At 35.8% G+C, this 22,454-nt stretch overlaps 1 protein-coding gene across 2 annotated transcripts in view; it reads right to left on the bottom strand.

Moving 5' to 3' along the window:
• The window catches only part of TCF25 (TCF25 ribosome quality control complex subunit), a 51,283-nt gene that overhangs the window by 14,930 nt on the left and 13,899 nt on the right, over positions 1–22,454 (bottom strand). For both annotated transcript variants that reach the window (XM_085895409.1, XM_085895410.1), the window contains exons 8-11: positions 20,738–20,837; positions 19,863–19,956; positions 18,193–18,285; positions 166–271 (exon numbers count right to left, since the gene is read on the bottom strand). In XM_085895409.1, coding sequence (XP_085751535.1) covers positions 166–271; positions 18,193–18,285; positions 19,863–19,956; positions 20,738–20,837 — 393 coding nt within the window. The remainder of the gene's footprint in view (positions 1–165; positions 272–18,192; positions 18,286–19,862; positions 19,957–20,737; positions 20,838–22,454) is intronic.

The following is a 22,454-nucleotide window of genomic DNA, read 5'->3' as shown; positions in this document are numbered from 1 at the left end:
AGAAACAAAAAAACTCCAGACAATCAAAGGTCGAAGATGAATGGAAGGAAAACGCAGCATTCAAAATGTGTAAAATTTCCTCAGGTGAAAAAGTCTCACACTGCAACACTCCACAACAAAGTGGCTAATGAACACAAAATACCTGTAAAAAAACCACAAACGTACCTCCCAATAGGAATGCAGCTCTATGAGAAACGTGTACTCTTTAGCAGACAGCGCTAGGTAATCGAGCACAAGCAATATTCCCAGTGGATCTTGCTCCGGTGCCAAACTATAAACAAGAGTGGGAAATGCGTTTTTGGCATTACGAGGTGAGATGCATTGCTCAACCCAAAGAGATCTACTTTTAGTTTTGGATGGTGCAAGGTCTACACAATTTATACTGGAAGCAGCACATCTGCTTCTTCACTCTTCAAAATTATTACTCGTCAGCTCGAGGAAACCTCTGTTTGGAACTATTATTTTCCCAAGCGATTCACAATTCACTTTGACGTGACTCTTAAATGAACGCGAAGTCAGTGCAGAAATAATTGTGCTGTGAAGCTTCGAGCCTAAGTATATTTATACCAGTTTTACATTTAAGATTGCTACAATAGGATTTAAAGGTTAAGTCATGTTCTTATTAGCATCATGATTAGATATAAATGTACACAACAAGGAGAAGCAACCGGGCGTCTTCAATGCACAGCATGTGCCAGCACCCTTACATCGTTTTTTTTCCCTGTGTAGCAACCCATGGGGGATGAGGGAGAAGCTGGGGTGGGGAGGGGGGAGGGGAGGAAAGAGATGGATTTTTCTTTTCATACCCATGACCTGAACCTGGGTACCCCCAGCACGTTTTTCGGTCTTGAGGTGCTACGGCTTGGCCGTAGATAGAATAACGTACAAATGCACAAACAAACCCACACTTGAAAATTTTATATGGACAATATGCTTGTTCGTCCCTCTGTGTATGTGTATGTGTGACATTCCATTCCACCTATTGGTTGGACAGCTGGCCTGACTCCACCCACAATTTCAACATTAAAAAAATATATAAAAAAATACAGCCACCATGTTGGTGCTTCCTGCTCTGCAAAAGCGAAAGACATCTTTGGACCTGTCATATTCACAATCGCCATGCCCTCCCTACAAGTTTTCCCCTCAGTGTAAAACGACCAAAACAACTGTCAAAAGGATCATCAAATATCGAAAACTTGGAGCCAATAGGTGTCACGGTCCTTGTGAAGATCATAGTATGTACTGGCCTCAGTAATTGAGGCAGTGGCTGTTGACTATACATCACCCAAATAACAATGTGGCATTCTCTCAAGCAGGGCTTTTACTGAGGAGTTTACGTGGATTCTTGACATCATTTTCGACTATTTTCTCTTAAACAATTCACCCAGGGACCATAAAACTCATGACATTATAAAGGTATGCCTGGTGTTGGCTTAATGGTTAGGGTGGTGGGCTTGGGATCCTATGATCCTGAGTTCAAAACCCATGCGGCTGTTGAATTAATACCCGGTGGGGTTGACTCAGCCTGTCATCCTTCCGAGGTCGGCAAAATGAGTGCCAGCATGCTGGTATCCTGTGTCGGAGTGGCGACCCATCCAGGATTGTGTCCATAGCCAAGGAGACTGCTTAGGCAGCACCGATGCTCCGCACAGAGTATGGTCCCAATGGATGGATGGATTATAAAGGTCTTTGTCCATGGACTTCTAGGAATCTTGCGACATTGTGAAAGAAAATATCAGGTGGACGATAATGACTGTAGGTGGATGGAGGTTAAGTTTTCAGCCTTGTCTGTCTACTTGTCTGTGAACAGGATATGTTGTGAACAAATTCGGACAAAATTTGGTGGAGAGGTTGGATGGGCAACAAGGACGAAATGATTCGATTTTCGTGAAGTTCCAGATCCGGATACTAGAGTTTTTAAAATGATTTTTCACCATTGAGAGGGCCAAAAATGATATACCGCACGATATCTCAAAAAAGTTATGCATGGATTCGGACAAAACTTGGTGGACAAGTTGGGTATGTGACAAGGAAAAATTGATGCAATTTTGATGAATATCTGAATCCAGTTCTGGATCCGGGAATTTTAAGAGTGCTTCTTCACCATTGAGTAATAGGGGTAAAAACGACATACAGGGTGTTCCAAAAAGACCTGGTCAACTTTGCTTATCAATATATTTAGTACTACAAATGGTATCCTGTATTTTATATGATACAGAAACTCATAAAGTTTTCTTTATTTTTAGATCTGGTGGTTTAATGTAAAAGAAAATGGTGACTCCACAGGAGAAAGCTCAGTGCGTCGAATGGTTTCTCGAGACGAGATCCGACAAGCAAGTTCAGCTTAATTTCCGTACATGGTATGGAAGGAATCCGCCATCGCAGACGAGTATCAGAGAGTGGTACAAGAGGTTTAAGGAGACTGGAAGTTGTCAGATATAGAAAAGTACCGGTCAACCAAGCACGAGTGCAGCAGATGTTGAACGAGTGCGTGAATCATTCCAGCAAAGTCCCAGAAAATAAATTTGATGCACATCCAGAGAACTGGGACTACCAACCACCACTGAACACAGGATTTTGCATAAAAGACTGAAGCTATATGCCTATAAGGTGCAGATTCTGCAGGGACTCAATCCAAATGACGGACCCAAACACAAGGTGTTTGCCTTGGAAATGCTCAGTCACATATAGGATGATGAAGATTACCTGAAAAAGGTCATGTTCACAGACAAAGCTTACGCTCATATATCAGGGAAGGTCAACTGGCACAATGTGAGGATCTGTGGTCTGAAAACTCCATGTGGTCATTGAACACATATGCGGTGGTCTGAAGGTCAATGTGAGGCATGGCCTTCTCCATGACTGCTTGGTGGGTCCGTTTTTCTTTGCCGAGGACAGTGACCTCAAAAATTTACATTTAACATTTTGGAAGGATTAGTCTTCTCACAGATTGAAGACCTGCAACCCGATATCACTTTTCAACAGGATGGCGCTCCCCCGCATTGGGCCTTAGTCATTCGAGCCATCCTCAATGAAAATTTTCCATGTCGCTGGATTGGTTGAGACAGACCAATTGCCTGGCCCCCACGATCACCAGACATAACCCCCCCTTGATTATTTGTTTCTGTGGGGGTTTGTCAAAGATGTTGGCGACAACACCAAGGTGGCAAACCTGCAGGATCTTTGTTCTCGGATCACTGGTGGACGCAACCATGCTGAACTAAGCATGGAAAGAACTCGTGTATCGCCTTGATGTCCTGCACGTGACAGAACTCACATTGAAGTGTATTGATGGTGTGCACAAAACTTTATGAGATTCTGTATCATATAAACCAAAGGGTGTCGTCGTATCATTTGTGGTTCTAAATATATTAACAACCAAATTTGTCCAGGTCATTTTGGAACACCCTGTATAGCACGATATCTCAAAAAGTTATGGACAGATCCAGACAAAACTTGGTGGACAGGTTGGGTGGATGACAAAGACGAATAGATTTGATTCTTGTGAATTTCCAGATATGGATACGAGAATTATTTTTATTTTTTAAGGGATTGGGGGGGGGAGTGGGGGGATTGAGGTGTGGTGGTGGGGAAGGGCAGAGGAGCTAATTGTGAGCCAAAGCCCTGGGGAAGGGCAGAGGAGCTAATTGTGAGCCAAAGCCCATTCATATCTAGTGCCCAACTGTGTCTGCGGACGTCCTCCTGCAGTTGGGTTACTTTATATTAGGAGGCTGGTGGCAGGATTTGCACTACGGCCACAGTAGGGTGAATATACTGATTCTGGCTCACTTTTCCCCATGTAAATGAATGGGGGATTTTCAGCGATTCATATTTTTTTTCCCGAAAAATAAACCCCCTTTTTATCCCAAGGTATATTTATTTGTCTCCCCTTTTAACCTGGGGACACTTTTTTTTTTCAAATAACCCATGCAATAAGATAAAGATTTGTTCAAGTAGCAATGTGATTTGTTAAAGGTGATTCGAAAGAAATATCTGAAACGTCTAAGCCTCGGGACACTCTTTATCAAATAACCGACGCATATTGTTTAGCTCACTCATTGAACCTATAAAGATTTGTTCATTCTCAAATTCCTTCAATAGTTTAATTTTCTTTGCACAATAATCCCCATCTAAAATATTGAAAAACAAAACATTTGAATCTTTATATTTTTTAAGATACCCCTTTTGTGCCATTACGAAATGATAAACTTCTCTTAATGCTCTTGTTTGACCACTTCCTGAGCCACAGGTTATTTTTTGTTAAGCCCCACCCATTTTTCATAAGCACCGCCCACTTTCAAATGGAATTTTTTAAAGCCCTGCCCACTTTTCTTTAAGCCCCGCCCACTTTTCACGAGGTATTCCATAAGCCACGCCCACTTTCCTCTAAGCCCCGCCACTTGTCTGGATTTTTAAGCCCCGCCCACCTTTGCTAAGCCCCGCCCACCTTTGCGAAGCCCCGCCCACTTTTCATGAGGTATTTTTTATAACCCACGCCCACTTTTCCTAAGCCCCGCCTACTCTTACATCATTTCCAGTTCATCTCTGACTCACAAAGAAATCACAAGAAAATTCCAGCATGTTATGGTTTTGAAAAATTGCCCAAAGAAGGCCTGCGTGGGCTTGCCCAGGGAATTTCCAAAGGAAACCACACCCACCAGTCTTTCCCTATTAAAGCCTCAAGCCCAGGCTCCATTTTCAACATTTTTTTTGCTGGTGATGGTGTGCTGTGTGCTTGCCTGGAGCTCTCCGACTTGTATGGAACTAAACCTTCAAGTTGATGAACTGGATTCAAACCTCTTATCTGTTGAGGTAAGATTTTTATTTTCCTATTTTCAAACTTTAATTGAAGCATACTCATTTAATAATTAAATCACTTGATTAATACATTATTATTTTTTCTCACAGGAAATTGTATCTGAAATACGAAATGAAAATACTGCTTTTGCTACAACTTGGGGCGAAATTGTTGGCTTGGTTGAAGACCTTATGAGCGACCAAGACCCACAGAACGAGTTCGTCCTTGATGATCCAACCAAAGAGTTATACCTTGGAGACCAGCAAAGTCCTGAAAAAGAGTTTTGCAACAATAGTACTCATTGTGAGTTATCAAGATAATACCCCCTGAACAAGTTATACCTTGATGAGCCAGAATACAAGTTTTACCTTGGAGACTCACAATTTTCAGACATTTTGAAAAATGTAGTTTTCCTTGATGATCCACAGTTATACTATGTGAGATCTATCACTGAAACCCATCAAAATTGGAAAAATGGAGATTTCCTTGATGATCCACAGTTATACTATGTGAGATCTATCACTGAAACCCATAAAAATTGGAAAAATGGAGATTTCCTTGATGATCCACAGTTATACTATGTGAGATCTATCACCGAAACCCATCAAAATTGGAAAAAATGGAGATTTCCTTGATGATCCACAGTTATACTATGTGAGATCTATCACCGAAACCCATCAAAATTGGAAAAATGGAGATTTCCTTGATGATCCACAGTTATACAATGTGAGATCTATCACTGAAACCCATAAAAATTGGAAAAATGAAGTTTTCCTTGATGAACCACAGTTATACTATGTGAGATCTATCACTGAAACCCACTATATTTCTGGAAATTGTGATTCTACCTTGGAGTCTTGGATAGATGGTTATATTTTTGGAGACTTGAAATGTGGGTTCTGGCTTGATATAACTCACAATGTGATACATATCTTGGAAACTCAACAGGAATGTGGTTATACCTTGGAGACTTGGAAAGTTGGGTTTATTTTGGAGACTTGAAATGCTACCACTCTTTGGGATCTAAACCTATCAAGAAAGTTCTTACTCCCTCTTTCTATGTCATCAAACCTGAAAGCCTTAAAAGACAGAATTGGAAGAAGAGAAAAAAAAAAACGTTAAAAAAAAAAAAAAAATATATATATATATATATATATATATATATATATATATATATATATATATATATATATATATATATATATATATATATATATGTGGAAATCTCATTTTGAAAAAGACATTGTGTTGGGCGAGGATTGAGTTGGGGTTGAGATTTTGAATGTGAGGGTTGGGGTTGAGATTTTGAATGTGAGGGTTGGGACACACACACACACACACACACACACACACACACACACACACACACACACACACACACACACACACACACACACACACACACACACACACACACACACACACACACACACCTTATAAGTCTAACATCTCACAAAAAACACATCTAACAAATCTTACAAGTCCAAGGAGCCGTATCTATTACATCAACAATTTTAAAAAGTTCGTTCGTCTATCGTTTCATATTACCCTTTTCAAAATGAGATTTCCACCTATATATTCTTACGATATCACCAACTTTGAACTTAGGTTTTCTGACATTAATCTTTTTTTCATATTTTAATTTTGTAAATGTTTCTGATGGTTTCATATTTGTTGACGTGTGAATCGTGTCATTATACTTATCCACAATATCCTGAATAAAAGATGACCATTGTTGTGAACCGAGTTGTGCGAATTTTTTATATAGTCTCTCTTTTAAGGTACGATTAAAACGTTCAACAACAACTGCCTTCCCTTCATTAAAGGTACTGTATAATGTAATACTGTTATTTTAAAAAAAATTCATAAATGTCTTGTTATAAAACTCTATCCTCATCAGTCCACAATTTTTTAGGTTTTCTCTTACTTTTATTAAATATCTGTTGAAAGGCGAACATAAGAGTATTTCCTGTTTTGTTTTTTAAAGGGACAACCCATGCGTATCTACTCCTCAAATCAATAACGGTTAAAGCATACTTGTACCCCTTATCATTATTGAGTTCAATCAAATCAGCGGACCAGATATAATCAACTTCCTTGGAATAAACTTTCCTTCTACGAAACTTTGTGAATATTGGTATATGTAATCCATCAGCTAATTGCTCTTCAGTCTTAATGACATCATTAGAGCCTATAAGTTTTTGAATTTCCAAGTCCAAGTTTCAATTTAGCACTAATCATCTTCTTCACAATGAACCGATCAACTTTTTCTCTCAAGGTTGGATTTTGTATCAGAGACAAATTGTACAACATTTCTTTATCGGCTTCATGCTTTTCTTCCAACGTTGTGGTATTCCCATAATCAATATCGTGTCTCATGCACACTTCATCAACTCTATTGATGGGTTGACTCCATGATTTAGGATTGTCTGCCTCATCTAATCTTTTATCCAAGTTTGTGCCTGGACCACAGAAAGAATACCCTGGAAGATGTAATTCCCCTGGTATTCCAGTAGTTATAAATTTAGTTCCTGATAAAAACTTTTGTATATCTCCTCCTAGTTTGTGTTTGGAGATTAATTGATTTTTTTTTGAACCACACACCATACATATACCTTTTTGTATAACCCTGTTATTTTTACTTTTAATATATGAAATATTTTTAGTATTAGTTTTCTTTTTACATTTGAGACAATAACTCATTTATTTATGAGAAAAATTCCTGCAGAGTGCAAAAACCTTTTTTGTTTCCAACATGCACATTTGAATCTTAATTTTTAAAACATAAAGAATCCTTAGAAATGCCTTCACTCTCTCCTCCATTTATTTAAGAAAAAAAAAATGAAAAACTTGAATTAAAATGAATATCTTGTCGATGACAATAGTCTTGTAGAAAATATTTCAAATAGACTTGTCAATTCTTTGTTTTCCTCCTCGGTGGGTTGAGTTATTTTCTGTAATACCCCCAATCTTTTTTTAATCTCATCGGTTTTCATATTTTCACATTTATTTAGTCTCGCTCTTTCCTCCCTCCCCTTCTCTCTCTTCTCCCTCTCCTCCTTCTCTCTCTTCTCTTTTTCCTCCTTCTCTCTCTTCTCTTTTTCCTCCTTCTCTTTCTTCTCCCTCTCCTCCTTCTCTCTCTTCTCCTTTTCCTCCTCTTCCCTCTCTTCTTCAACTCCTTCCTCATCCCTTATTATCCTTGAATCGCTTACACCCCATAAAATATCATACATATATTCATCAGGATTTCTTGTTATTCCTGTATCCAAAATAATTTTTTTTACAACAGGAAACCAATAAAATTTCTTTTGAATTTCTAAAAGAGCCTTACCTTTTCTTAACTTTATAATTTTTTCATTATTTAACATTCTAATTAAATCTAAAGTTGTCGGTTTATCAACATCAGCATAATGCCAATCTTTTATTGAAAATACCTCATTCTTATGTTGTAGAACATATTTATTAAAATACCGAAAACCCTTTTCTTGAAGGTATGCTTGGACATAGAAATGATAATTTTCTTGAAGCCTTCTTGCTGTCATTTATGTATTAGAAATATATGTTTGAATAATATTATGGCACGAAACACCTCCCCATCTTCCCATAGTTAAATCATTTTGTATTTCCTTACTTATTATATATAATCCTGTTTTTTCTGTTTTCATGATATAAACAAGGGCAAAACCATTATTATATTTACCCTTATTAAATTCTTTTATTTGTTGTTTACGAATCGTGGCCCCACAAAACTCATTCACGATACCACGTGGATAATATTCTTCCTTACGAGACTGATTTAATTGTTCCAGGTCTTCGAGGTCAATTTTAAATGACCAATTATACCCTAAATCATTCATATCATACCCCCATTGTTCTATTCTCATACAAACGATACGCCCTTCTTTATAAAAATTTATTTTAATTCGAACTGTGAATTCTGTATGACCTGGAGATAATATCAACACTTCTGTATCTTTGGAATACACGGCCGTTTTATTTAAGGATATATATTGTGATAAATCGCTTAATCTCACCAAGTCATTCGCGTCAGTCGGGCTTGGATAATTTTTTAATTTATAAGCATTTTTCATGTTAATATTTTTGGTTATATTATATTTATGTCGTTCAGCCTGTGCCTTTGTGTAATAATTTGATAAATCAATATCCAGTTCTTGGGATACACCAAAGATAGAACCATCTTTACCAACACAAGTCATTTATATTAGATTAAAAATAATATCATAAAATTTTTTATTTTTGTTGAGTTGAAATAACACATATAGACATAATTGACCACAACACTTGGAATTTAATTCTTGGACTAGAAGTGTTTGATAAACACCATTCTGTAAGAATTTTATGACTTCAACAGGTGGTGGAAGACCAAAACTATCAAAATAATATTTGTCTTGACTATTAAAAATACAAACCCAATGAGAACCGTTCCCATTATTATCTTCTAAGTTCATAATAATATTCTTTGTACGTTTCAGCACATTTGTTAATTCATCTCTCATACAAATAACCACATTATGAATTTTTAATTTCTTACAATATTTGACAAGTTGTAAATTTGATGTTGTATTCTTTCCAAATTCTTTGAACCACTCATCAATGCTCATTTATTTATTAGAAAGATATAATCCATCACATCTTTTCGTTAATTTTACACCTGCTTGTGCTATAGAAGAAAGCATATCTCCAACTAACAATCTCGCTTTATCAGGCAGACCTTCAAGTTTTTCAGCAAAATCTATAATTACACCACTTCCACGAATTTGTTTCTCCAACTCTTTGTTATGTCTTTCCAATTCTTTTTGAGCCTGGAGTTGAGCCTTCCTTTCGTTGGCAGTTTTCACCGCTGTTGAAATACCACCCGTCAATGCTCCAACCGCACTTAAACCAGCAAATAAAGGAATTAGAAATGGGAGAAATCCTCCACTCGTCTCTCTTATTGAATATTTTTTCAACATTGGTTTTGTCATTTTAATTTTAAGTGAGCCAGTGTCATTCAAGATTTTAACCTGTTCTCTTGTGAGCAAAACATCAATTCTTACTGCTCCTTTTCTCTGAATTGTATTAACGTTAATCGTACAAGGCTTTTGATTTTGAACACAAGATGATCGTTTATGAAGATTGATTTGATTAACATATACCCCAGTTGGTACTTTGCCACTCATTTATTTAACAAAATATTATGTGAGACTAATCATCACACCATTATCTGTAATTCTGTTTTTTTCCAAAAGCAAACAATATGTATCAACTTCTTCACTCTCTCCTCTTTCAACGTAGAGGGAAGTATCCACTCGATTAGACTTTATAGTTTCCTTTTGAGCGCTCAGGTCAAACGCATAGATTGTATACAAACTTTTAAATGCTGTCATATCCAAAATAGGTTCTTTATTTCCATTACTTTCACACACCTTTTGGTAAGACTTGTATGCTTCAGCAAAATCATTTTTTCCCAATTAATTTCCAATCTATCTCGTGGATAAAATGTTCCATCTAGAGAAACGCGAAGTTGTTTCACCTTAGCATTATCACTCAATGCATTATTCTTATCAGTCGCAGTATCACCATCTGGCTTTTTAAAAATGATCCACAGATATCGTGGCTTTCCTTCCAGAACACCCAAATTCCACGTGTAAATGGTTTGGTTGAGTTTAACGTGTTGACATCTTCTTTTGAGGTATGATACACTGAGTGGTTTCTTTGAGTTAAGTCTTCTATTCAACATCTCTTCTGTTTTAAGATTAGGAGTATATTCACTGATATACCAACTCATTTCCTCAATTACAAATTTATTCTGATCACCAAAAGCATTACCAACACCAAAAAGCAATCTATTTTCATTATCATTCCTTTGTAGTTGAAATCTAATTTTAAGACTATACAGAACTTTATCATGATCACAAAATCCAAATATACCTTTAAGAGGAACTGCCACAGTGAAACTATTTTCTGCTTTTGTATCATCATAATACGCTCCTTTCCTTTGAGTATATCCAGGGTCTGTGTTTGTTCCCGTTGACATATCAGGAATAAAACCTTCGACAGACCCCTTTCCCATTCTATCACTGAATGTATAGAGTGTAAATGTCATCATTTCAGATACAGCAGAGACATAATCAACCACTTCAACTTCTTGTGTTCCAATATACAAACGCACACTATCAAACATTTTCCAGAAGAAATCATTTACAAGTGTAGCGTTTGTATTATTCCCAGCTTTAGTGAATTTAAATTTACACAAGAAACTTTCGGATAGATTCAAATAGGTTTGTTGATTATTTATTTCAAAACTTTTTGTCCCATTCGTATTCCAGTCTGTTCCAGTTATTGCATTTACCTTGAAGTAATCTTCTTTTTTAGTGGAGTTTGAGATAATAATAGTATCATCCAAATCATAGATACTATCAATTGCTTCCATACTTGTATTTATTTAGGAAAAAAAAGATGTTAAAACTTTTGAAACCCTGATCCAAGTATTCAAATTATTTTCTGTCGTTCTTGGGGGGACAACTGAGTTTTGCCTTTCTTAATTTCTTTTACTGCTTGTAATTTATGAGATTCCTTCTGGGCATCTTTTATGCTCTTTACAACACCTGCTACATTTCCCACAGCAGAAGCAGTTGAACCAATTAGATCTTTATGTTTAAGAATAGTTGAACCAATACCCATTAGAGTATCAATTATCCCATCTCCTCTAAATTGATGTCCAACACCCCTTTGTCTCTTAGGTTTATAGTATCCTCTACCAAGATACATACCTTCACCCTTGTAGTATGGGGAAAGGAACATCCCATCCCCTGTAATTATTTTATATTTTCCCAACTCGTGTTTCCTCACAATAACCATCGTATTTATTTATTGGAAAACTTCACGTAGGTGAATTCTGATGGATATAACTTCTCCATAAAAAAAAAATCATACGATTATCTTGGTCGGTTATCCTAAAATTTGCTCTGTGTATGGTTTTTCCTGACACAGGGAGATAAACCAAATTTTTGGGTTCCATATTGAATTTATAACCAATTGGGGTTGAGTATGCGCTGAATGAAAATATTGTATTTGTTTTTTTCCATCATTATAAGCACCATCAATCAAATCACAGTGAATTAACACCGAATTTATTCCTGAGGATATTTGAATGACATTATCACTGTAAAACGTCCCATTAGTTTCAATCTTTTTTGAGGAGAAACCCAATTACTCTCTAATTGAATTATCAATTGTGAAATCAACCTTGTAGTTATTTTTAACTTTAATCGTTGATTTTGAAGTATGTTTTTGAATGTCTATAACAATATTTTTTGGTTCATCACCCTGTTCTTTCATAAGACGAGCAATTTCGGAAGATATTTGAGAAATCTCATATGCTCCGGGTGAGACTGTTATCATTTTGTATCCACTTCCGGGATTATAACTAAACTTGTCATTTTTATCAGTTATATTAAATAAGGTATTATAAGTTTCCATGGACAATAAAGATGCCTCATATTCTTTTGTTGGGTCAAGTTGTAGTGGGTATGGGAATGAAGACGTGTGGTCGCTTGTTGTGAAATTAAAACTCAGGATTGTGCTTCTTATCTTATTTAATATGAGATAAAATGTCTTTATATTGAGATTTATTAATTATTTTCATGTTCATAAACTGGTCTAAAATGGCTGATGCTTCATTAAAACAATTGTTATTTCCAGCCTTCTTACTACCTAACAATAATAACAGTCTATTAACTAATTGCGATGGGTCATTTGGAAGAAAACTAATACCTGAACCAAGGATACTTAAAGCCTGAATAATGTGTTTCTCCTTCTCATTTTTCCTACTTTTACTAGACATACTAACCCTATAATTTAGAGTGTTCTGTAACAGCAGATCAATATATACTCTATCATCATTATTTTTCATTTCCAATGGTTTTTCAATATACTTTGATTCATCCCTCACAGTTGAACCTTGTCTTCCATCTTTTGTGAGAAGAAACATTAATCTCGGAGTTAGTTTAACAGGGGGTTGAGCAGAACCCAAGAACCTTAATTCATCATTAAATATCAATACCTTTTCTTGAACAAGATGAAATATTGCTGGTTGTTCTGTTGGAATGAGTCCTGCTTTGGTTTTTGAATCCGCTGAATATTCATTGTTTTGAAGAGCATTCACAATATAATCAGGGGGTCGATTAATCTCTTCCAGTTGTCGAAATAAACCTTCATCATCATATACCTTTAATTCTCCTAAATGCTCTAATTCTTCCTCCGTCATTTGATCAAAATCTTTTAACATTTGAAGTTTTTTAGGAGTATATTCTACTGTGGGAACTGTGGGAACTGTGGAAACATCTTTCATTTTTTCTTGGGAAGTTTATAAAAGTGGTTTAAAAAATTTCTCTTGTTTTCTTTCAAATGCTTCTTCGCCCGTTAGTTTCTTTCTGCGTTTCTTCTTTATGTCTTCCTGTTGTTTTACAACTTTTGAAACCAACTCTTGATGTTCCTTAAATCTTCTTGCTCTTTCTTTTGCATCCATTTATTTATTGGAAAATATCATTTAATGAATTGTAAAGATCAACAGGGAAATTTTCCTTTTCTTCATCATTCAAGTAGATGTGTTCAAATAAATCCTTTTCTTTAAATATTTCATCAAATTCTTTATTAACATTAATGCGAGTTGTAATTTCTTCTTCACACATACTTGCATCTCTGCTCTTCATACGTTTGCGTTGAGTTTCTTCATCAACATCAAAACCGAATGATAAAATCTTCACTCCGCTCAGATGTTTAATAATTTGTCTCGTTCCTTCTGGATTAGTTTCTAATATCCCAAGACCACCAGGTTTTAGTTTCCTTAACTCACTCTTACAATGTGAATATTTTGTTGTACCAAGAGAAACCTCCTCAAATATTTGACCTTCATTCCTCAATCGCATATGTTCCTCCACTGAAATATAGTGATAATCTTCACCTTTTACTTCTCCAGGTCTTATTGCTCTAGTTGTTGTTGATACAATGCGTAATACGGGGTGTTTTTCAAGTAAATTTACAATATTCTCATTTGTACTACACAAGAACCTTGATTTATGAAAGTTTTTTTCCAGAAGCAGATTTACCCACAAGATTTACAATAATAGTTGTCATTTATATATGTTATTGTTTATAAAACAAAAAATATATCCCTTAATATCTCATCTTGTTTCACAACAATATATTTATATTTTTCAGTCGTGTGCTTCATGTAATCCTCAAATTTCTTTTTACTACATAATGTAGAATTATCTCTCCAAAAATTATTTATATCTATTGAATTTAACTTGAATAAAATAAAAGTATTAGCATTGTTTCTGATGGAACGACGAGGAAGTTGAAAGTACGATTGACTAAGATAAATACAATTACAAGAAGAATGTCTCCCTCTTGTGTAGTAGCTGTCCATTACCGTTTGGTTTCTCTCATTAACACAATCATCAAAGATAACGAGGTTCTTTTTTGATTTATCCAAATCTTGGGGAGACAGTATATCATCCGTATTATCACTAAGAATACAAGTTATTGGATTTGATTTCTTTTTACATCTCTGTGTATCACAAAATGGTTGAATTATATCTTCAATGTTATAATCATTTCGGTTTTTTGAAGTTTAAATAAACCTATTATATCTTCTTTTTGAAGACCAGCATTAAAACCTTGTGAGAGTAGTTGATACTCTGGTTGAAAACTCGACTTTGTGAAAATTATTAAATTATCATAATCTAAAAAGTTGGGAGTGAGGAACATCTTTAAAAGTAAGCAAGTTTTTCCACATCCACTTGAACCAACTATGAGACATCTTAATGAATTTGGGAGATTTTTATGGTTGTTAAATTTTATCTTATTTTCCCAAATGGGTAAAAAAATCATTCATTTATATATTTGGAAAACAGGTTATTTAATTTATTATTGGCTTTTTTAGAAACTCTATATTTTATCCTAAGTTCAGGTTTAATTTCAAGATAATCCATTATTTTATTTATGCAATATCTTGTGTTGATATTTCCCTGAAAATCACATCCATGAATAATATATAACAACAATCCTTTGAACATTTCTCTAATACGTTCAGTTTCTTCCCTTGTAAGGAAAGGTGTGTTATCACCCTCATACTTTACAATCATTTCTCCAATCAATCTTGCAAAGTAATTCATTTTTGGTGTAAATCTAAAAGAATTATTTTCCTTTTTATATTTTTGATTATCATTAATTAGAAGATAATCACAGAATATACATTGTTTATAGGCTTTTGACTCTGTGTTTAATCCCCGTCTTTCACACGCAGGACAATTCTCAAATTTGTCATATGGAGAATCAGGAAAGTCGAGCATATTTATAAAGTAAAACTTTACTTAAACTGAAATTCATCTATACTTTCAGTTGTATATTGACTCACATTTAATAATATTACCATCGATATACTTTTTTCATTACCAGATTCAACGACAACATTTTTTATATTAAAGGTAATTTTAAAATGATCGTTAACTACTATTGAACGAAATGTCATTTCACCTGATATATTAACATCCTTTATTTCATCAGGATTTACATCTTTAGGGTTGTTGAAAAAAATACAAATTTCTCGTTGCATATTACAGATGGTCTTATCTTTTCTTTCTAAAGCTTCATTCATAAGGTTTTTGTTTTTTGATACTTTTTCTTGTTTCATTGCCTTTTCTAGTTTTGAATATATTATCAGAAGGAGAGGAGAAACTTTTGTGAGAGATACTTAATTGATGTTCTACCAGGTATACTAAAAGCCCTTCCACTGAAGGAAATTGACGAACTCATCATATCCACCATAATTGTTTTTATCCAATAGTTGTGATATTTATCTCTGTTCAATTTTACATCCTTGACATATTTCTCAGTATCTTTAACAAATGAAGAGATTGATTGAAACTTGTCTTTTGTGTCTTGAAACATTGTATTTATTAAGTGAAAAAGTTGGAGGATAAAATGGTTTGAAGCACAGACTCACCTGTAAAATAAACGAAATTTTCATCAAGAAAATTTTAGTTTAAGCAAAGATTTATTATATAAATATGGTGAATACAACATACTGCGATGTTTGTAATCACGAATATAAACATTATAGAAAACACCTCCGAACCAACAAACACACATTTAATCTATTTCATAAAATATCTCCTCTTGAGTTGGAAAGAAAACATTGTGATATCTGTTCAAAGGATGTTTTGAAGAGAAGTTATAATAGACATCTTCAATCACAAAAACACAAGAAAAATGAGTTTAAAGTAAAGGGAGACTATTATATTGAAAACACTTATGGGGCATTTAAAGGGCATATAAAAATAAGGATTTTTCAATTTGGAGAACCCGGTCCATCATCAATAGCTGAATCAATTGAAATAGTGAAACCTGATGTTGAAAAAGTTATTAAAAAGACATTAAAAGAAATGAAAACTTTAAAGTTTTATATGGGAGTGAAAATGAATATGAAAAGACAAGATGAAGAACAAACTCCTTATATGAGAACAGATCTTCATTTTATAACATCATTTCAAGATTTTTTGAATAGTGGGGTTTATGAAGAACTATCAAAACAAGAGGAGGATGTTGATAATACAGTGGTAGGAAGTGGATTCAATATTAAAAAAATCATCTATTTAGATATACCCATTCTAAAATCAAACCCTCTTAAAGCTTCTTCTTGTATTGAATTACCAAAAGAAATAAAACTAAAGAAGGCAGTTGTTAATATTAAGAACAATGATAATAAATGTTTTCTCTGGTCTGTTCTTGCTCACTTTCATCCACCAAAATGTAATTCAGAAAGAGTAAAACAATATATGAAATATGAGAATACCTTGGACATTAAAGATTTTAAATTCCCAATGTCACTAACAGATATTCCTAAATTTGAGAAAAAGAATAATCTTTCTATTAATGTATATGGATTAACGGATACAAACAAAGTTCAAATATTAAAAATTTCAAACAACTATAAAAATGAAGAAACACACATTGATCTTTTATATTTTAGTGTTGGAAATAATTCACATTACACATACATCAATAATTTATCAAGATTAATCTCTTCTCAGGTATTCAGAACAGCAAACAAAATATATCCTTGTAAGCGATGTCTTAATTCATTTCATACAAAACAACGATTAGAATAACATTCAAAATATTGTAGTAATCATAAATCAGCTGTAATTACAATGCCTAAACCTGGTGAAAAGATTTCTTTTGAAGATTATAATAAATCTATAATGCACCCATTTGTGATGTACGCCGATTATGAATGTATCCTCAAAAAAGATTAATACTGCTTCTCCTAATCCAAAAGAATCATATACAAATAAATATCAAAAACATATTCCTTGTGGGTTCTGTTATTATATCAAATCATCTGTTGGAGAAAAGTATAACAAACTTGAATATTATAGTGGAAAAAAAGCTTCACAAGAGTTTGTAAAACGATTAGAAAAGGATTGTATAAGACTCACTAAATTAATGAAAGAAACAAATGAACCGATGAAATTAACCAAAGAAGAAAAATTAGAATTTAGAAAGAACAATATCTGTCATATTTGTGAAGGGGAAATTAAGGAGTCTAAAGTTAGGGATCATTGTCATCTTACTGGTAAATATAGAGGTCCCGCTCATTCCTGTTGTAATCTTAATTATGGCCATTTATTTACCAAACCAATGACAAGACACGTTGTTGCGTGGGCGTGGCCGATGGGGAAGGGAAGCTCAGCCGTGTTCGCCATTACGGGTTACAATATAGGGCTTCCGGAGAGTGATGACTTCGTGTATTCTAATAATTTCTCGATTTCTTATGCGCATTTATAGATAAACACAATGCCCCAAGTTGTGGTCGTTTCCATATTAGACGGTGCATAAATTTCGGTAACATCAGAGTGAGCTGGTATGCTCCGAACCAGGAAGCAAATTTTTTTCTCTCTCTTCTCTTCTCTTTTTGTTTTTCCTTGCGATGACATTGCGAAAAGGCAAAATACGTTGGCGCTAATTGAATAATTGTCCATTAAAACTAAATTGCGAATGATCGTAACTGTGATATGCGAACTTCCAGGTCACGCAGGGACGGGCACGCGAGAGCGAAGAAACGTAGGTTGTTGTTTCTCGCTCGCGGTTGAAATTTTTTTTTTTTTTTTTAATTTTTTTCGGGCACGTACTCGTACCCTATATTCAACACATCATGAAACTCAAAGCAAAGCAATCATAAATCAGTCGCACTTAATGAAGAAACTAATACGAGTAATTTTACATTCAAATGTTCCTATTTTACAATGTGTATCCCCCCCACCCCCCGCCGGCCAAACAAAACACAAATGATTACGAACAGACTAAAACATACAAATGGAGATTACCTGAGGATTAGCTTGGAGAACTCGAGTGCCGTACGGGAGCAGCCTCGACTCTCCAAGGAAAGCATTTGCTTGAACAGCGCAAGGAAAAAGGACCTGGAAATGGTATAAAATAAAAAATAAATTAAAAAGAAGGACAAATGTGTCCAAGTGCCACATCCTAAAGGTTTTGTCTTCACCAGAACAAGAAGAAGAAAAACAACAACAACAACAACAATGCGGAGCTCTCTTAGAGCTAGCATTCGCAACGCGACGTGGCTAAAAAGACTTAATCATGGCCAACCACCTGCAAAAAACAACAACAAGAACTTCAACATGGAACTACCATCCTCAATCAAAAAAACTTCTTGTTTGAATCCCAAATGTGAGGCACACATCCTTCATTGGGACCATAGTCTGTACAGAGCGTTGGTGCTGCTGAAGCAGTCTCCTGGGCTATTGGGCAGAATTCCTCGACGGGTCGCCACTCAAACGCAGGATACGCGAATGGCTCCATCATCCCAGCAAGCTGGTACTCATTTTCGCCAACCTTGGAAGGATGACAGGCTGAGTAAACTCCGCCTGGTATTACTTCAGTGGCCAAGCAGGATTTGAACTTGGGGGACCCTAGGATCCCGAGCCCACCAACCAAACCATTATGCCAACACCAGGCATGTAAATGTGATTGTGATTGGAGAAAAGAAGCATTGGGAGTGTCCGTGATGCCAAAAGAAGAATAAATGTGCTTGGTGTTATATTTACCTCTGCCACTGAAGGTGAAGGAGGTTATGTTTTCACCTCCTTTCTGTCTGTCTTTGTGTGCAGGATCTCAAAAGGTTGTGGATGGATTTGGATGAAATTTTGTGGACAGGTTGGGTGTGTGACAAGGACGAACTGATTCGATTTTGGTGAAGATCGGGATCCAGATCCGGATATGAGAATCATTTAATTTTCAAAGCGATTCTTCACCATTGAGGGATAGGGCCAAAAATTGTATGTAGCATGATATTTGAAAAATGTATTGGGCCGGATATGTTCTTGTGGATCAGGCATTGAGTGGTGGAGGCATGCACTCTACCGGGTGTCCTTATAGTTTTAATAATGATTAATCTTCTCGCAGGCACTTGAAAGAATGTGCTTGGAGTGAGAGTCAACAGATTAGTGGCCGACTTTGGACCTGGAGAGAAACCCCCCCCCCCAAAAAAACAAAAAAAAACAAAACACTGTTTTGTAAGATATGCAAGCAAATGCATTTAACTATTTGCAAGGAAATGCAATCAATTTTAAATAAGATTATTGAGTTAATTGGCAGATAAATGTTCTGTCTATTTAATTTCCTGATTTCATGATGATGAAGCTATTGTGTTTTGTTGGCTGGTCTTATCAAATGTTGCCTCTGTGGACCAGTGGAACTCCAGTGAGGTTTTGCTCTTGCTGGCTCAGCTGACCATTGAAAAAAATAATAATAATAAAGTTAAGCTATAACCCTGTATATATTTAACATTACGTTTCGCAGTTTGGATCCTATATTCATCATAATAAAGAGAAAGGGTTAAAAAAAAAAGAGGAAAAAAAAAGTCAACCTGTCAGCAGTGGATACCATTTACAGGAAATCTTTGCAAACAGATGGATATTTGGTGAATAATTTCACATAATTTGTAAAACAGGAAAATCAAATGTGACCCTGTACTGACCTGTTCTCTGGCCGTCTGTAATTCAGCAGGCAAGTACCACTGATCAGGTTGAACAATGGGTGGAAGCTGCTCTCCAAGCTAAACAGTGCTCTCTCTGCATGCATACATTAGAAAGTTGACACAAAAGAGATAGCTCCTGCCTAAATATGTATAAACACAACTGGTACTACTACTTATTGAATGGCCACAATTCATCCTATCTTATTAAGGGGTTGTCGGCCATGGGGAAGGGGGGGGGTGGGTGGGAGGAGGTTCGGCCCAAGTATTTCAGGAACCAGCTGGCCGGATCGCACAATCGAGGGAAAATGGCAGAAATTTAATTTGTTCAAGGTCCCAGCGATAACTCGCCTCGTCTTTATGGGTGAGCAGTAATATCTTCTTGACCATGGGATCATTAACACACAATAGCTGAAGGTATAGTAGTAGACAGAACAACTCAAAGCCCGTCCAAAGGACGACACACTTTGCAATGCAAACAGGCTTGTCTGAAGCACTAATCCAACAGTTTTAGTTGGGACGAGCATTGAACCCAGGCTAGACAATAGACCCAGGCCAGTCAGACTAAAAATCCTCTTCACAAGATGTTGAAAAAATAAATATACACAGTATTGTATCTATTTTTCCATACATTGTATACAACGACATTATAAGATATGCAGTTATGAATAGATTACAAGCACATTATTAGACAATAGACAAATCAACACAGCATATTATATGGGATTTCAACCTGAAATTTCAGTATCGGAAGCTACAAACTCAGATGGAAGCACCAAACAAGCTGATCCAAAGCTCTATCTCTTTCTTTTAACACAGACCTATAGAAAAAAAAGAGCGACAACACCCACTCAGTAGTACCCATGAACTTAACTCACCCAAGAATGTCCGTGCCATCTCCTGATCCTCCTGTAGGCGGCATATCTCACTCAGCTGGAGCAGAGAATCCACATGATACGGACTCTCATTGGTCAGAGCCTGTGTCACAGAGAATAGTGCAGTAGGAACATTTATGTAAAGGAACAAAAGAAAAGTACTGCAAAGGAAAAAAACAACAATAAATAAAAAGAAGGCTTCCATTCTATGACTATTTCTGAAGTTTTCCCAATAATTATACCAAACTTGGGAGTCTACAGACACCTCACCAGTTTGCACCATGCAATTTTGAGAAAAAGGACATGGGAAGGGTTACCCCCTCCCGTTTTATTTGGACGAAGTCAGCTTAGGCGTTGCATCACTGAGCGCTGCCATTTTATCCGAATCTCGATGTTCCCCTGCCTCGAGAGCGTGAACAGCAAATCTGATGGGTCGAGACGGCAGACAATTTTGCCAAAGTGCTGCTAAACCGAAGGTTTTTGGAAATCCTAAAAGGTGATTTGTGTTCCAGTGTTTGAAATAGAATTAAAGTTTCAGGATGTCAAAAAAAAAACAAAAAACGAACAAAAACAAAACAAGTAATTGAATCCGAAGTTTACTGCCGTTGATGCATTTGGGATAAATCGTCTTTCACACCACCTGATTTAAAACGTGAAATTACTTCTTCGTGCCTGTTGTCCGTGTCCTTCATGAGTCATTAAAACAGTTTGGAATTTCCTTTTTGAAATGATTTTCAAAAAAAACTTTGACTGCCACAGACGGACATCGAGACAGACAGACTGAAGCAATTTAATTGTTTTAACGCGAGTGTGCATGCACACTGGATGAGATTCGGTACGATTTCGCTAAAGTACTGCTAAGCTGCAGGTTTTTGGAAGTGCAAGCAAGTCATTTTGCATTCGAGTGTTCAAAATATGAAATTGAATTGAAAATTAGAATGGCACTCTTCGACGTCGACCGATATGCCTCTACGCACATCATTACATCATTATATATGTACTTGTACAAAGTTTGATATAAATCCCTTCAGCTGTTCTCAAGTATGACATTTTTACCTGATATTACCTCTGACCTTTGACCTCTTGATGCCAAAATCGAATCAGTTCATCTTTGCATCATAATATATACCAATACCAAGTTTGGTCAAAATCCCATTGCTGGTTCACAAGTTAGCAAGGTAACAATTTTTTTTCCCTCTTGGGACCTCTGACCAATTGACACCATAATCTAATCAGTTAATCTTTACATTATACATACTTTTACCAAGTTTGTCTTAGATCCCTTCAACCAGTCTTAACTTATGGCGGTAACGAAAACCCATCACGGACGGACGGACGAACAACACAAAAACAATGCCTCCGGTGACTTCATCAGCGGAGGCATTAAAAAAAAGTACTAGTAGTTCCTCAGTTTTAGACTAATAAACAGATAAGCAGACAGAGTGAACAAATTGCTGTCCCCCCCTGCTTCGTACTCCTCGCTCGGGGTAATAACACGTCCATGGTAAAACAAAGTAAGGTGACATTATTCTGCCATTCTTTGTGTTGAAGGGCAAACCCTTTGTGGTGGAAATAAATATGGTTAAATATCGCATCACCTCCAATGCCGACATGCCAATGGAAAAATCATTGCATTGAAGAGCAGTTTCTAGTTGTGGAAATCCATTATCACAAAAATGGCGAGAAGGTTTGTCAAGAAAGAGAAAAATCATAGCATTGT

This window comes from Eptatretus burgeri, chromosome 9 (genome assembly GCF_056783735.1).
Source record: "Eptatretus burgeri isolate ZD-2024b chromosome 9, Ebu_testis_v1, whole genome shotgun sequence".
NCBI classification, from domain to species: Eukaryota; Metazoa; Chordata; class Myxini; order Myxiniformes; family Myxinidae; genus Eptatretus; species Eptatretus burgeri.
The sequence above is the reverse complement of the archived record's forward strand: the minus strand, read 5'-3'. Positions and strand labels throughout refer to the sequence as shown.